Source organism: Haliotis rubra, unplaced genomic scaffold (genome assembly GCF_003918875.1).
Source record: "Haliotis rubra isolate DU_JTF1 unplaced genomic scaffold, ASM391887v1 Scf1398, whole genome shotgun sequence".
Taxonomy (NCBI): Eukaryota; Metazoa; Mollusca; class Gastropoda; order Lepetellida; family Haliotidae; genus Haliotis; species Haliotis rubra.
The window spans coordinates 16,443-33,464 of NW_025765334.1; the positions used below are offsets into that span (position 1 = coordinate 16,443).

A 17,022-nucleotide genomic window follows, 5' to 3' on the forward strand; every position below is an offset into this window, starting at 1 on the left:
AAAGTGTACATGTCCATTCAAATCGCCGTCGGATCTCATGTTCCAGTCCATTTAGGTAGCAAGGTACCGTAAGTCCCCACGGTGTCTATTATAGTGATCTGCCTTCAGTTGCTGGCGATCCATAGCCCATCTTTACAATGTATTGTTGTTAATTATGTATTCCTTTAAATGCTATCGACAAAGAACTTCTTACCCATACACTCCACAAAGACAGCTCCGTTCTCAGAATCTTAACCTACTCTCTGTGCCTCGGTTCAAACTGCAAACTTTTGGAAGGAAATCCTTTGCCTGCTCTGCCCCTCTACTCTGGAACTTTCTCCCTATCACCATTAAATCAGCAGTTGACTTTAATTCCTTCAAACGTCTTCTCAAGACTCATCTGTTTTCACTGCATTATGACTAGCTACTAGTCCCTCGTTGTATATATGTATATTTATTATTATTATTATTATAAGTTTTAACGTATACCTGCGGTGATTCTTTTCGACTGTCCATCGATGAGAGGTTTCCTGTTCCTAATGTATTTAGTCTTTATATTCAAATTCTCGTCACGATATGGCTGAAATATTGCGGAGTGACTCATTAACTCACTCACGTTTCACGGAAAGCCTGAAAGAAAGTTGTTTAGCTATTGTCTCCAACTTTAACACATCCCTACTAGCAGCACCACATTTTACGTCCATTGCAAGCAGGGACAGTTGACACACAGCGCATATACGTGGACAGTGCTTTATATCATTATGCGTTGGATAAATATAAAAGTAAGTCATTGGTCAAACGATGCTTGTATTTAAACCCTAATCGTGCCTGTATCAAATGACAATGTTACCTACAGTATATTACACTTATAACAGTAAACCTGCATCTTAATTGACTCCTGTCGACAGTCAAGGAAACTTCTCCTTTGTGTCGTATTTGAGAGTCATATAAAGACCCGTCAGTTGTGTCCATACAGACGTCTGAGCCTCACTGCAATATCAAAATGGGAAACTGTCCTCAAAATGAAAAGAAGACAACGTAAGCATTGTCTATTGGTGCACTTTATCTTGCAGCAGAAAATATGTTAAAGCGCGCTATTACTCTGCTCTTTTCACCGTCAACAATAGCATGTAAAACGGCTGACGGAGAACCTGGCGTATGTGACAATTGCTTGCTCTTCTGATAGCTTGTGATTCGGTGCGTGACCATCATATGCAAGTCACTTGGTCCTCATATTATCAAACGTGATTGGATATTTGATTGTTCTGTAGGAATGACGTGTCAAACAGATCGGATATAAATACCGGTAAATAACACGACTTGTCACAGACGGCGGCCAGACACTGAAACAACATTCAAGTATTGGTGCCTTCACAATAGCAAAGGTAAGATACCTTCTTTTCCTTCAGGCTGATGTCAGATATCTGAGTTGTTCTCACACCCTCGCTCTCCATATCGTGATCGCAATTTAGTAATTTGTTTTTATTTCATGTTTCAGTTTAAACACTCTACAATGGCGATGTTCCTGATGAGCCTTGGTCTTGGCTTGTCATCTGCTGCAGCAGCGACAGCAGCGACAGTAGCGGCACCAGCGAAAGCAGCGGCACCAGCGTATGAGGTAAGTGCACTGCATTTATGCCAAACCATGCTGAGATGGTGGAATTGCACACAAACGTACAGTGGTAAATCCTTTAGGATTGTAGGCAAGATGTGAGGTGACGACAAAACTGGGTTTATCCTTGTTACACGTTTTGTTTTTTCCTTTGTCCGCAACTAATGTGACCGTAATAGTGATGGGGAAGTGATGTAGCCTAGTGGTTAAAGCCTTCGCCCGATCATGGTTCGATTCCCCACATGGGTGCATGTGTGAAGCCCATTTCTGGTGTCCCCTGCCGTGATATTGCTGGAATATTGCTAAAAGCGGCATAAAACCAAACTCACTCACTCACTAAATAGTGCTACGTCACTGAGATCCGTGTCGCCGTTTATCAAGGAAACCCCACTTAGTATATTGACTCAGAGTCCTTGTCTACCGTTAGCTTCAAATGTGGAATGCCTGCCTCCGTGTTGTGTAGTGGTTAGAGAGTCCGCCCGGAGAGCGGAAGGTCGCGGGTTCGATCCCCGACCGCGTCATACCAAAAGACGTTAAGATATGGTTCTTGTTGGTCCCTGTCTGGCGTTCGGCATTAATGGGTACAACAAGGACTGGTCGGCTCGGAGTCAGTTTACTGTGTCTGAGTGGGGTATTCAGGCTTCACTGCGGCGTGGTATCTCAGTGGGCTAGCACTATAAAACCAGCTTCAGTCTGGGCTAGTACAAGCAGCCGCACATACACATACACACGCATGCACGTCGTCATATGAGCGAAATTTTCTCAAGCACGACGTAAAACCCAATTTCACCACACCTCAAATGTGGAATGAAAAACACCAAACTGTCACATTGCCGAAGGCGGTGTATAACAGTTTTCACTTGTTGAAGGCTCTGCACAAACAGAAGCAAGAGAAACAAGGAATCAACATTCTCTCCATCCACTGCCGGGTACACATTAGAATTATACTCATGCCAATAATGGTTGTCACCTCCCAGCCTATTAATAAAATTGAAGGGGGTGACAACCATTATTGGCATGAGTATATCTGCGAAGATGATTCCGAAAGTATGAAGTCTAGTTTGAAAGCAGATCTCCGATGTTGTTTGTTGCACATTTTATGACTTTCGTGTGTGTTTTAATTGTATGTAATATCATTTTCGAATATTGCTGAAGGCGTTGCTGAACAACAGTTCTTATATTTGTAGTGGAGAAGTATCAACGCCACCTACGGGGATGAGACAATGCTCCTGGACGTGGCAATCGGAGATGGCATCATTGAACTTCACTCCCACAAACCAGACAATGCGCCAACCACTTTCAGAGAAACAAGCAACATCCACGTGTTTTCCAGGGTATGTGTTGTTTTATCATAACTTGATAAATTAAGTTTAAAACTTTAACTGAAAAAGCTTTCCACCCCAACATTCATTGCAATGAGCAACTATTAAAATATCCGTTATTGTAACATAATTACCCCTTTGGAATTAAGATTGGTACCTGGTAACATATGCACTAAGGTCAGCTAAAACTAATTTGTTAGATTGGTCCTACTTGTATTGTGGGTTGCTTATCATCACTAACTTGTCTGTTCATTTCTTGCCTCAATATTTTGGAAAGGAAAATACCTCTTCAGCAACACAAAACTTGTTATCTCATTTCAGCAACTTGTTGCCATGAGAAATTCCGTGGACAAAGAATGCTATGTCAGACATATCATAGAATCCTTTGAAGATTTGAAAGAGAAAATTGGCGGTATTGAACAGGTATGTGTACTTTCAAAAAGATTAACAGATATACACAAAGAAGTTATGTAAGCACCCCCTGACATATCTCACGATTGAATGAGCTCCCATCTTAACCCTTTGGGGCATATCTGGGGCATGATTGGTCGTCGTGTGCAACAATGGGATCCTCCTGTACAGAACCTGGCCCAATCGGAAGCTGCTTTACACGAGGAATGGCGTAGACTGCACCTTCAGAGGATCAGGAGGCTGACAGGGGTATGAGGAGGAGAGTATTCGCTGTTATACAGTCACATGGAGGTTACACTCGGTATTGACCTTGAATCGTGTAAGACACGCAAAATGGCATTTTGAATGTTCACATTCACCAGTAAATTCCAGGGCCATACATGTTCAGACATGGTTTTGTATGAAAATCATTGGTTTTTCTTTTAAAATGAACAATTATCCTCACAAAATCAACATGGATTCCAATCCTATTGTCGTTGTTTATGAGTCAAAGGATCATACGGATCAGAAAAACTCATGTCTTTCCATCGTGGTCACCACGAGAAGTTTTATGTACGTGTTGAAAACCTATCATCGCAAAAATACATGGGTGCTTAATTAGGTTCTTTGTGTATATATGTAGATGCTGTTTCAGGTCAGCAGACTAGCTGTCCACATCAGATTAATACTTTTCTAAAGGTTTTCCTCATAGCTGTCTTGTTTTGGATCTGATACATTTAGAAATATGTTAGTTTCGTTTATTACCTCTAAAGCACGACGCATCCAAAGGGAAACTCTCCGAAGACTGGATCAACGTGAAGAATGTTTGCCCCATCGAGTCGTGGGCTGTGGAGGAGCTCCTGGGAGCTGAGATCGACTGCTTCTGCCGCTTCCACAAAGTCTACTTCGTCGGTCTCGTGCACACCGGAACCGTGGACCTCACAAGTATGTATTGTCTTGAATCCATGTGGGTGTTTTTTTTCGGAAACTCAGAACATCAATTATATGTTTACTGCTACACATTACGGTAAATACGTGTATTTCCGGTTACATCAGTTAATAACAATTAGCTAGGACAACACAATCTTTAATACCAACGCACTTGCTTATGTACTGCCCAAGCCAGTTTCATAAAACAATTGTTATTGAAAACGGACACGATCACATCACTGGACCCTTCAATGCTAGCTGCTGCGAGTTTGGATGATACATCTGACTGGATCTGATGCACATTCGATGGGTACTCAACCCAGGTGCTCGGCTCCTATCACAAAGTATTGTCTCCGTGCTGTATTGCACAAGTTACGGTATAGGGAATGCGTTTGTAAATGTATGTAGACCGTTGTATGATGACGGATAAGTGGGTGGGTGAGTGAGTGAGTGAGTATGTGGGTGGGTTGGTGAGTGACTGAGGTTTTGCGCCGCTTTTAGCAATGCTCCTGCAATATCACGGCGGGGGACCCCAGACATGGGCTGCACACATAGTACCCATGTGGGGAATCGAACCCGGGCCTTCGGCGTAACGAGCTAACGCTTTAACTACTAGGCTACCTCACCGACCGAGTGAAGTTCGATCGAAGAAGCAAGTTTAGTATTTTATATTTATTCTAAACCAGTCATTATTATTTAATGGCAGCTCCTCTACAAACAGTGTCTAAATACTTATTAGTGAAATATCTGAGGCTTGAATGAATTACCCATCTTTATAAATCGACTGAGGTACGTTGGAGTCAGTGCGGAATATAGTTGGGTGGTGCCACTGATTTTGTCAATTTTACTTTAATAGTATTCTGATGCCTTTCCAACGCTCTGTTCTTCTAATCTGATCTTCAGATTGTCGGTAAATTGTTCGTGTTGTCTAATACAAACCCGTGAAGGTCCGGGTTAGAATGAGCCTTCAGTAACCCATGTTAGTCGTAAGAGGCGACTAACGGGATCGGGTGGTCAGGCTCGCTGACATGGTTGACACATGTCATCGGTTCCCAATTGCGCAGATCGATGCTCATGCTGTTGATCACTGGATTGTTTGGTCCAGACTCGATTATTTACAGACCGCCGCTGGATATAGCTGGAAAATTGCTGAGTGCGGCGTAAAACTAAACTCACTCACTCACTAATACAAATGCCACGCTTCATTATACTTTATGGAATTAATTTGATCATTTTCAGCTCCTTCCAGACGTCACAAACGTGCAGCTGCTGCTGTCTTTGTTGCCAGCGCTTGCAGTTGCTGTTGTGGTCGCAGCCAATGGGCTTAGCCGGAATCCATAGTATTACGAGAATAAGGCCTCTCAATATGGCCAAAGTAGAGTATGCATTTTCGAAATTCAAAATGATGTTGTGATATAAGAGTTAATGTGGATATTTACCTCAATGGTTCAATAAACAAATGTTTAAATTCAATTGCTCTCGAAACAACTGTGTGCTTTTTTAACAATAAGAAACATTATGAACAACTGTTTATAAAGTCGGGCCATTGTTCATCAGGCGGGTACCATAATTCTTCAGAGGGGCGGTGGGATAAGGGACCGTTCATAATTTATGGCTAGGGGGGTGATGATGATTTTTATGGAGAAGCATGTACAATGTGAATGACCCCCCCCCCCTAAAATGTATGTACAAAATAAGTGACATGTCATGTACAAAACCAATGACCCCCTTCCCTTCCCATAACTTTTAAGCTATAATTTTAAACATATTTATATGTACAAAATTGCTGACACCCCCCAGTACATGTGTATGGGTGAATGGGTGACCCCCCCCTTCCCCATTAAAATCATCATCATCCCCTTAGCCATAAATTATGAACGGTCCCTAACGCGTTCGCCCGTCACGCCGAAGACCCGGGTTCGATTCCCCACATGGGTACAATGTGTGAAGCCTATTTCTGGTGTTTCCCCGCCGTGATATTGCTGGAATATTGCTATAAGCCGCGTAAAACTAGACTCACTTAATCTTCAGACCTTGAACGATATACATGCACTTTTGTGTTAGAATGGTATGGTATCACGAACAACTTCCAACTGTACATATTTACATCGTAAATACTTCATCTATCTAGAAACAAGTGCTATAATATTCAAACAAACGATGGTAAAAACTGAATGCTTCTTGGTACACTTTGTGATCTTCAAATAGAAAACATAAAAAGCATCTGAGAAAATCTCCACAGTTTTCACAAGATTTGTAGGGCATTGTTATGTCAAGGTGACATCAAATATTGCCAGAATTTTAATCGTAGAATGTTTGTAGATTTAATTTATGGCTAAAATGCTCAAAATTCGCCAACATCTGAAGGGATGGTATAAATACAGCTAGGGCCCATGCAGGTAGCAAAAGTAATATAAGTCCCCATGGTCCCTAGTATGGTGATCTACCTTCAGTTACTGGCGATCTATAGCCGATTTTATAACGGAACATCACGTAATAATTACTTGAATTGTTTTTTGAAATTGAAATAATTGCCTTTTATTGAGTATTTCATTGAGATACGTAATATCTTCATACTGTGTACTGTGGAATGTGTGGTGTTTAGGACGGATGAGGCTCATGGTGCTGGATTCGAACCAAAGTGAGTGAGTGAGTTGAGTTTAACGCCGCACTCAGCAATATTCCAGCTATAGGGCGGCGGTCTGTAAATAATCGGATCTGGACCAGACAATCCAGGGATCAACAGCATGAGCATCGATCTGCGCAATTGGGAACCGATGACATATGTCAACCCAGTCAGCGAGCCTGACCACCCGATCCCGTTAGTCGCCTCTTACGGTAAGCATGGGTTACTGAAGGTTCATTCTAAACCGGACCTTCACGGGTAAAACAAATGTTGGTGTCATAAGGAATACCACAGACTACTTCACCACCAACCTAATTTTGAAGCCAGTGTGGTTCCCTTGTAATTATTTAAAGCAAACACGATACATTAGCTTGGTTTGGCTTATTTATTGTTTAACGCCGCACTCAGGAATATACCAGCTATATGATGGCGGTATGTCTGGACCAGACAATCCAGTGAGTAACAGTATGACTGACTGACTGACTGAGTTTAGTTTTACGCCGCCTTTAGCAATATTTCAGCAATATCACGGCGGGGGACACCAGAAATGGGCTTAACACATTGTGCCCATGTGGGGAATCAAACCCGGGTCTTCGGCGTGACGAGCCAACGCTTTAACCACTAGGCTACCCCACCGCTCAGTAACAGTATGAGCATACGATGACATGTGTGAACCAAGTCAGCGAGCCTGACCACCCGATCCCGTGAGTCGCCTCTTACGACAAGCATGGGTTACTGACGATCAATTCTAATCCGGATCTTCACGGGTTGCACGTGGAAGGAAAAAGAGAGGAATTGGCAGCTGACTAATAAAAACATGGATCAAAGGATTAACCAATAATGCGTTGATTGATTAATCACTGTTATCTTGCACAGTGGATTTGTCAAAAGCCCCGATCTTAACCCTTTGGAGCATATCTGGGACATGATTGGTCGTAGTGTGCAACAAAGGGATCCTCCTGTACAGAACCTGGCCCAATTGGAAGCTGCTTTACACGAGGAATGGCGTAGACTGCACCTTCAGAGGATCAGGTGGCTGAGGAGGAGGAGAGTGCTGGCTGACATACAGTCACATGGAGGTTACACTCGGTATTGTCCTTGAATCGTGTAAGACACGCAAAATGGCATTTTGAATGTTCAGATTCACCAATAGATTCAGCAGTAAACATTCCAGGGCCATACATGTTCAGACATGGTTTTGTATGAAAATCATTGGTTTTTCTATTAAAATGAGCAATTGTCGTCATAAAATCAACATGGATTCCATTCATTTTGTCGTTTAGCACGAGTCAAAGGATCATTCGGATCAGAAAGCTCATGTTTTTCCATCGTGGTTAACACGAGAAGTTTTATGTACGTGTTGATAACCTATCATTGCAAAAATACAGGTGGTGCTTAATTAACTTCTTTGTGTATATGTAGGTTTACTTAGGCACACGGAATACACTCGTTTCATACAGTGACGAACCAACGTCTTTTGGTCAAATAATTAAACGATAATGCGTTGATTGTAAGCTCATTGTTGTGTGTATTGTTTCTCCTGACCAGTGAGACTTTACACCAGTGTGTAACAAAGTTATTTGACCTTTTGATAACATATCATTATAATATCACGAATATATATGTCATATACAACCAGAAATTTTGAGAATTTAAAGGTTGTATTTTTTTTTATTTTTTCACTCATTACTCACGTATTAAATGTGAATATTAGCAGAACATAACTCCAGATTCAAAGACAGGTGAAGAGTTAGTATTTTGTCAAGTCACCATGGGCAGCAATGCAGGCTTCAATGCGGCGGGGCATACTACTGATCAAAGATCACCTGATATCGGACCACCTCTTCTTTCATTTCAGCAATATTTGTCAGATTTTTCTTATTGACACTTTCCTTCATAAGTCCCCAAACATTTTCTATTGGATTTAGGTCAGGGCTATAGCTTGGCCAATCTAATAATGTCATATTTTGGGTCCGAAACCAGGCCTGTGAATGCTTTGAACGATGTTTTGGGTCGTTATCCTGCTGGAAAAAACCCAAAATGTCCATAGAACACGTGAGCAGATGGAAGTAAATATCCCTCGAGAATATCTGTGTACCGCTCACTGTTCATATTCCCTTCAAATACACAGAGGCGCGCTGCCTCTAACACAGATATGCCACCCCACACGTTAAATTTCGGACTGTACTTTGGGCGCTGATACAAAGGTTTTTCAGTTTGTTTGGTCCAGAATTTCAGTGTATTAGGAAACAGCCACACAGAACTTTCATCTGAGAAACTCACATTGTCCCAGTTAAAATTTCTATGCTGTAAGCACCAGTTCAACCTTCGGTCCTTTTGTCCAGGGTTCATGATCGGTGATGGAATTCCTCGACTTTTCTGACAACCCATTGCATGCAGCTCAGTTCTAATTATCTCCTTACAGAAAGCCACAGTTCCTCTATCAATCATATCAAGCCTATAGTTTTCTAAACTCCTTCGTTTGTTGTTAGAAACAAGAATACCAAGCTGCCTCCTGTCACCGACAGTCAATTTTCTGGGCCTACCTGCGCCTCCCTGGTGCTCAATGCCATATCAATTTGCAATATTTTTTAAAACACGATAAACAGTAGACAAAGGGATGCCTGTTCTACTTGAAATCCCTTTAGCTGATCTGATGTCCTTGTTATAATACGCTAAAATCAACTTCCTCTTCTCTAAATCATCCATACTGAGGATCACTGTAAATGCCGTCTGCTAGCAAGTAAACAAAGGGGGATAACTCTTCACAAACTAATGAAAAAGGATTAACGGAGTTGTCTCACTTGAATGAAACCAAGCACTTGATAGCTGGTCAAGGTTGTTTATACTACTACTACTACTAATAATAATAATAATGAATTTAGAAAGAGCCTAATATCCACCATAGAGATGCTCAGTGGCGCTGTGACAATATTGGGGAAGGAAATAGTTCATTTAACTTTACAGAAAGGCAGCAGTGAATAGATGGGTCTTTAGTAGAGATTTAAAAGTTTCTTTCGATGCAGTGTTTCTGATTTCCTTTGGAAGACAGTTCCACAGTTTAGGGCTGGCACAGGTGAAGGCTCGGTCAGACAGTTGGTTTGGAGATCTGTGTTGGGTTAGGAGAGAGCCGAAGGAGGATCGGAGACTTCGCTGAGGTACATACACAGACATGAGATGTTTGAGATAGTCAGGAAAGTTATCATTGTAGAGGCAGTCATGAGTCAGAATGAGGGTTTTGAAGGTAACTCTTGCAGAGATGGGGAGCCAGTGTAGAGACTGTAGTACTGGGGTGATATGGTCATGACGATGAGTGTGGGTGATACATCTGGCAGCAGAATTTTGGATTCTTTGAAGTTTCTGGAATGATTTATTTGAGAGGTTGGCATATAGTGAATTACAGTAGTCGAGTTTGGAAGTGACAAGACAAGGCAACAGAAGTTTACTAGAAATCCAATTTAAACATATTCCTAAAATTCTCAATAATTTCTGGTCATACTATATGTAATACATATTTGGCTATATTAGACTGTTAAAAGACCCGTGGTACGAACACGTTTTGTTGTCAGCTGTAGATATATGTGGTATTGTTACTTTATGCAAATATTGATGGATATATTCTCTAACAAGCTAATTGCCTAATATTGTAAACTTTGTTTGGCTATAAATTGGGAAATTTGCATTTTGTATTCATTCATTGTTGTAGCATTAAACAGAAACATTCAAACTCCTTTACGTTATCGTACAGCACTGGCCGCATCCGTGGTGTAGTGGTTAGAGCGTCCGCCCGGAGAGCGGAAGGTCGCGGGTTCGATCCCCGACCGCGTCATACCAAAAGACGTTAAAATAATGTACTTGTTGGTCCCTGCCTGGCGCTCGGCATTAATGGGTACAACAAGGACTGGTCGGCTCGGAGTCAGTATAATGTGTCTGAGTGGGGTATTCATGCTTCACTGCGGCATGGTATCTCAGTGATCTAGCACTATAAAACCAGCTTACGTCTGGGCTAGTACAAGCAGCCGCACATACACATACACACGCATGCACGTCGTCATATGAGCGAAATTTCTCAAGCACGACGTTAAACCAAATTTCACCTCACCTCACCTCACCTCGTACAGCACTATATCGTTGTTTACACAGGTCGTCTCTTTGTTGGCAGTGTATGTGTAAAATAGACAGACAGACAGGCATTTTATTTAGTAATATAGGCCACTGGCCCATAACACAAACAAAAAGCAAGTATAAATAATATATATACATATGCTAGATGTAGGATAACGACTGAAATACAAGGCCAATTAATTGTAATGGTGGTTTTACTTCTTAGTTTTAATACAGCAGAGAGGAATGTACTTAATGATTTTATATAATTTATGTTGTTATAGGTAATTAAACGCACCAAGGTTTTGATTGTTGGAGGGTAGGTCTGGTGGGTTGTGAAACACTTCTTTCTTATTGCAGAATATGTACCACAGATAAGTAAGACATGGGGCTCGTCTTCGCCATACCTTAGACCAATAGAGCGTCAGTAGAGACGTTGATCAAAGGGTGTATATTATATGTGTGGCGACCGGTTTCCACGGCTTGTCTAAAGTTGTTACAGCGGAACATGACTAAAACTTTCTGCTGATATGGTAGGAGGTCACAGGTCAAGTTGTGGTCAACATTAAGTAAAGATTTTAATTGTGAATAATATTTACGTTTAGATGAAGAGTCAAGTGAGGAGCGCCAGTATTGAAGGGAGCAGTCATAAAATCGCATAAAATGTTTAAATGCAGCCGATTTCTTGCGAGATCCAAACAAGTCCAAACCCATACTGTAAAAGAATTAGTCTTATGCGTGATGCCCAGGTAGCTTTTTATCATCAAGAGATTTGAGCATTCGGTAGGCTTGACAAGGAAGTATATGGTGTTGAAGTTGCATCAGTCGGTACCAGTACTTTACTGCTCTAGAGGTATAGTGATATTGTAATGAGATGACTGGGCTTTAGTCCATGACCGTTTAGGAGTGAACACAATCCCATGATATCTGTTCATGTTCACAAATTGTATTTGTTCAAAAGCCACTTCTCATAAGAACGGAGAGGATCACCATTTCTAAAAACAATAATTTTGGTTTTGGTCAGATTGACTTTCATTCCGGTATCTGCACAGAATGTTTCAACAATATGAATTTTATTTAAGCTGTCTGATACAGTAACATCATCAGCAAATAATAGAGAAAATACATCAGGAGTATGAGTTGATATAAAGACACCCCTTCCACCTTCTTCCTCCAACACCCGTGACGGTTCGGGTTAAAATGGATCTTCAGTAACCCACACTTGTCGTAAGAGGCGACTAACGGGATCCGGAGGTCAAGCTCGCTGACTGGGTTGGCACATGTCATCGTATCCCAATTGCGTACATCGATGTTCATGCTGTTGATCCCTGGATTGTGTGGTCTAGATGCAATTATTTAAAGACTGCCGCCATAAAGCTGGAATATTGCTGAGTGCGGCGTAAAACTAAACTCACTCACTCACTCACTCTTCCTCCAGCATTTGAGCAAGTTTGTTTATGAATATAATAAAAATCTGTGTAAAATATGATTCACTATGACAATTTATATAATGCCTAGATATACCAGTTATTTAGCAAAATCACTAAAACAGATCGACTAAAAGTTTGTATGACGTTTACAATTTGAACAAAACATAAAAACCTATTATCATTTATATGGTTAAAAACAACAAAGCACCTGCTAATCCACGGGCAAGGTTCTAGATCAGTTTGTTTTATTTGTTTGTTGTTTAACGCCGCACTCAACAATATTCCAGCTATATGGCGGCGGTCTGTAAATAATCGAGTCTGGACCAGACAGTCCAGTGATCAACAGCATGAGCATTGATCTACGCAATTGGAATAAGATGACATGTGTCAACCAAGTCAGCAAGCCTGACCACCCGATCCCGTTAGTCTCAAGCATTGGTTACTAAAGATCAATTCGAACCCGGATCGTCATGGGTCCTCTAGATCAGTATCCTTTTAACAGGGCGCGTCTGTTAAGTCCCATAAAGGTTGCGATGACTGAGTATAATTTCACCTTCATTGCTTAACAACACAAGGCACGAGGTAGTGTATTTTTTGTGAAGTATTCAGATAACAAAAACATCTGACCCGCTTTCGTGACCTACATAGCATGCACTAGGTATTCACTGGCCCGTGAAACATTAGAGGCAACCGCTCGGAAGCAGTCGGAGGGTGTCTGTGCCGGTTACTGTCAAAGCCCTGTAGTCAACAACTGACCTTCTGCGTACAAAGGTAACGTACATTTGATATTATGTGAATGACAGATGCAATCATGAGATATTTCTCTTGACCTCAACGACCATGAATGACCTGAAATATGGAGGCCTTTCAACTGGAAAGACCGGGCGTAGAATATCCTCCACTGCGCCGCGGAGTATTAAAAGTGGGTCATGTTTGTGCATGTAAGCATTGACGTAATGCACATGCACTTGTGGCGTTCGGGCACAGGCCCTCGTGTCTTTGCTAGGATTAAAGATGAAAATATATTGTTTTTGAGATAACCCCCGACTCAAAAAGCTTCACAGTACAATACATCATGACAAGGCAGGACACTTCGGTGCACCCCACCCGCCTGCTTTGCCCATCGCTTCGCTACCATGACATGCGATCAATTAAAACTTAATGTAAACATAATGAAGGATGACTGGCCTATCGAGTACCATTCTTTATTGTTATTTCTGCAAGTGGATTGAAATCCGATTTTGACTCTTAACTAAACGATCCCTACACAAATGGATGACGATATGTCCGCACACAAGGGGTGTGTGGTCGAAGCAAGCCCTCTGATTGGTCAACGCTTTTAAATCTTTAGTCTTTATAAATTCGCGGGAATTTTTACTTTCATCGACTGCTTGACATGGAAATGTAAAAATGTTTTTTTCAAGCAATGGCTTCTCAAAAGAAAGCATCAGTTGTAAATGTCTCCTTTACAAGCATCAGCCAACCAGAGGGCTTGCTTCGACCACACCCCATTTTGTGCGGATATATAATATCATCCATTTGTGTCAAGATCGTTTAGTTAAGAGTCAAAATCGAGTTTCAATCGACTTGCAGAAATAATAATAAAGAATTGGTAGGTGTCATAAGTGGTGATCGATAGGCCAATCATCCATCATTATGTTTACATTAAGTTGTAGACCATCGCATGCGATGGTAGCGTAGCGATCGGCAAAGCAGGCGGGTGGGGTGCACCGAAGTGTCCGGCCTTGTCATGATGTATTGTACTGTGAAGCATTTCGAGTCGGGGGTCATCTCAAAACTTTTAAAAATCTTTAATCATAGCAAAGACACGAGAGCCTGTGCATTCGGGTACGTGTTTTACATCTAGTGGCCTGGCAGAACCAAACATGACCGCCTCCGTGGTGTAGTGGTTAGAGCGCCCAGAGAGTTGTGGTTTCGATCCCCCTTCATACCAAAATTCGTTGAAATATACTAGTAGTAGTCTGCCTGGAGCTCGGCATTAATGGGTACGACAAGGACTGGTCGGTATATTAAGTGCGACGTTAGACCCCATTTCACCTCGCCTCACTCCACAACCAAACAACAAGATTATGGTCACCCCAGCAATTCATGCAAAGGTACTGTTAATGCCCATGGCCCTTAGTATGGCGATATAACTTCAGTTGATGGCGAGCTGTAGCCTGTTATATATTGTACTGTAGAGTTTTGGACTTGCATGCTAGTTTTACATCTATGTCTGTGGTATTCTAGTTGGTTTATTGTCTTTCGTCAACGGGTGTATGTGGGATGAATGTAGAACTTGTATTAGTCACGATATGGCTGATATAATGCTGATGTGACTAAAAATACTCAATCACTCACTCACTCATTATGTACCTTACCAGTTCACATCTTTTGTCCTCATTCCAGCTATGGCAGCATTAACTAGGACCAGAGCGGTATTGTTCCTCCAAGACATTTTGGGCATCAGTGTTCCTTGTGATAAAGCGGATGGTCGACCAAGATGCGACCTACCATTCCTCAACTGCATCATCAGGGAGTTTATGAGGAAACTTCCGTTCCAGTCCGTCATACTCTTAGCTGAAGATCTCGCGAGACGTCACGTGCCCACCATGTCGGAGATCGTGGAGGCCATGTTTAAACAACATGGTGGTGTGTGCCATTCCCTCAACAGTTTCATGTTCTTCTTGCTGGAAGGTCTCGGTTATGATGTCACCCTTGGCCACGCTTTCGTGTTCGTTGAGGTAGATGAACGCCGTGACAACCATATAATAGTATTTGTCCACAATTTGGTAACGGAAGGAGACATGTTCCTGGTCGACGTTGGCTTCGGCGAGCCGTCGTTTGAGGCTGTTTCATTGGATTTCGAAACTGAATCTCCGCTTTTTAAACACTCATACCTTGAGTATAAGTTCTTTAAGCAAGACGGGAAGATCATAAGGGCCAATGGAAAGGGCGACATTCGGCTAACCAGAGACCCAAAGCCTTGGGAGGTTTGTATCGGACCATGGCGAGGAGCGTATGAGTTTCGAACAGAAAACGCCAGACGGTTTGACGAGTTTCAGAAGTGTTACCATCACCAGTATGCATCATTAGAAGGAATGCTCTTTCAGAGAAGCCTGAGAGCGGTGATGTATCCCAATGGCAAAGCATTGATAATCCTCCATAGCAACATGCTGTGCGAAAACGAGTCTGGTGACCTTGTGAAATGCCCACTTGCGGATGACGAGACTATTTTGAAAACGTACTTGAAACATTTCCCTCAGTTTGAAGAGGAGATGGTTAAACGAGCTATAGCCAACTGGAGGAAACAGATGCAAGAATAGATACGTCTCAGCATTAAGTCAATATATCAATAACCCAGAGACTGGTATCAATACGAATACATGACACTTTTTATTGATAACAACTTTATATTCCATGGAGCTATTTTATTCATCAGATGAAGGAGAATGAATTAGCTCCGGTGTCCCAGTGCTATTGCTGGAATGTTGCTAATTGCGGCGTAAAACCTCACTCACTCTGGAACGTCATGATATAGAATAAATTATTATCCATAAAAAGTGTCATGTATCCATGCTCTGCCAACTTCTAAATGCTTTCAAGGACTTGTTTTCCATTAGTTACAGCCGAAGGCAAGGGCAAGTTCTTATAGCTAAAGAACTTTTTTATTGTATCCGAGGCGACAGTTCAGGAAATGTAACTTGCGTGATAAAGGTGGCAGTACCTGTACCTTCAGATAGCATACTTACCTTATTCTATAAAGAGTGAATGAGTGTGGTTTTACGCCGTTTTAATTTTATCCCAGCAATATCACGGCCGGGGACACCAGCAGTTGCATCACACACATTGTACCAATGTTGGGAATCGAACCCGTATCTTCAGCGTGACGAGCGTACGGTTTAACCATTAGGCTACCCCACCCCTATTCTATAAGAAGGAGGAGTACGTACTGATCTATCGACTGAATTTACTGATAGCGAACTTACTGCTGTAATCAAGGAAAAATAGAAATAGAAATATTTTGTCCAAAATATCTTTATATATACCAGTTAAACTCTTCCGCCGGATAAATATTTCGTCAAATATATATTGCGATATATTACAAAGGAAACAACTGTCACATCATTTCGCAAAAAGTGGTGCATGATGAAATAAAACGATTTTTCCGTACGATTTTTGGATTGAAATATATATAACATATAAATATAATATCATCATTTAATCATTTTTTAGGGTGGTGATATTTTACAATAATTGTGCGTCGTATTGTTCGAAAGAGTTCAGCTGACTGAACTGAACTTTATTTATACTCCGGCCGCATTCTGCGGCATTAGAGGTACAAGTGTACATCATAATGTACAGCTTAAATACATGTATGATACATAAAATGGTCATATTTACATATTGTTTGGTTGCAATAATAAACTGTCTGTACATACATTTAACCAGTTAAATAAACAATGTTACACTCGTCCGTTATTGATTATTTTGTGGGGGCGTTGCTTGAAGCGAGACATACTTTTTTGGCAAAAAATTGCTAATTTCTTAATTGTTCGTAGTTTGTTAGAGGGATTCATTTTGCGAATATTCGGATTTCTACAGAAATAGATGTTAATTTTTCCCTTT

At 41.4% G+C, this 17,022-nt stretch overlaps 2 protein-coding genes across 2 annotated transcripts; both read left to right on the forward strand.

The window, feature by feature from the left end:
- The first annotated feature begins 1,235 nt into the window (after positions 1-1,235).
- Positions 1,236-5,706, forward strand: LOC124268659. The gene is made up of 6 exons (XM_046703636.1): positions 1,236-1,364; positions 1,478-1,597; positions 2,779-2,925; positions 3,235-3,336; positions 4,077-4,248; positions 5,473-5,706. Exons 2-6 carry the CDS (start codon positions 1,493-1,495, stop codon positions 5,559-5,561), a joined length of 615 nt encoding a protein of 204 aa, XP_046559592.1. The 5' UTR covers positions 1,236-1,364; positions 1,478-1,492; the 3' UTR covers positions 5,562-5,706.
- A 7,409-nt stretch (positions 5,707-13,115) lies between these two features.
- On the forward strand, positions 13,116-16,502 carry LOC124268666. The gene is made up of 2 exons (XM_046703639.1): positions 13,116-13,164; positions 14,803-16,502. The coding sequence occupies exon 2, from the start codon at positions 14,805-14,807 to the stop codon at positions 15,717-15,719; it is 915 nt and encodes a 304-aa protein (XP_046559595.1). The 5' UTR covers positions 13,116-13,164; positions 14,803-14,804; the 3' UTR covers positions 15,720-16,502.
- Positions 16,503-17,022: the final 520 nt, after the last annotated feature.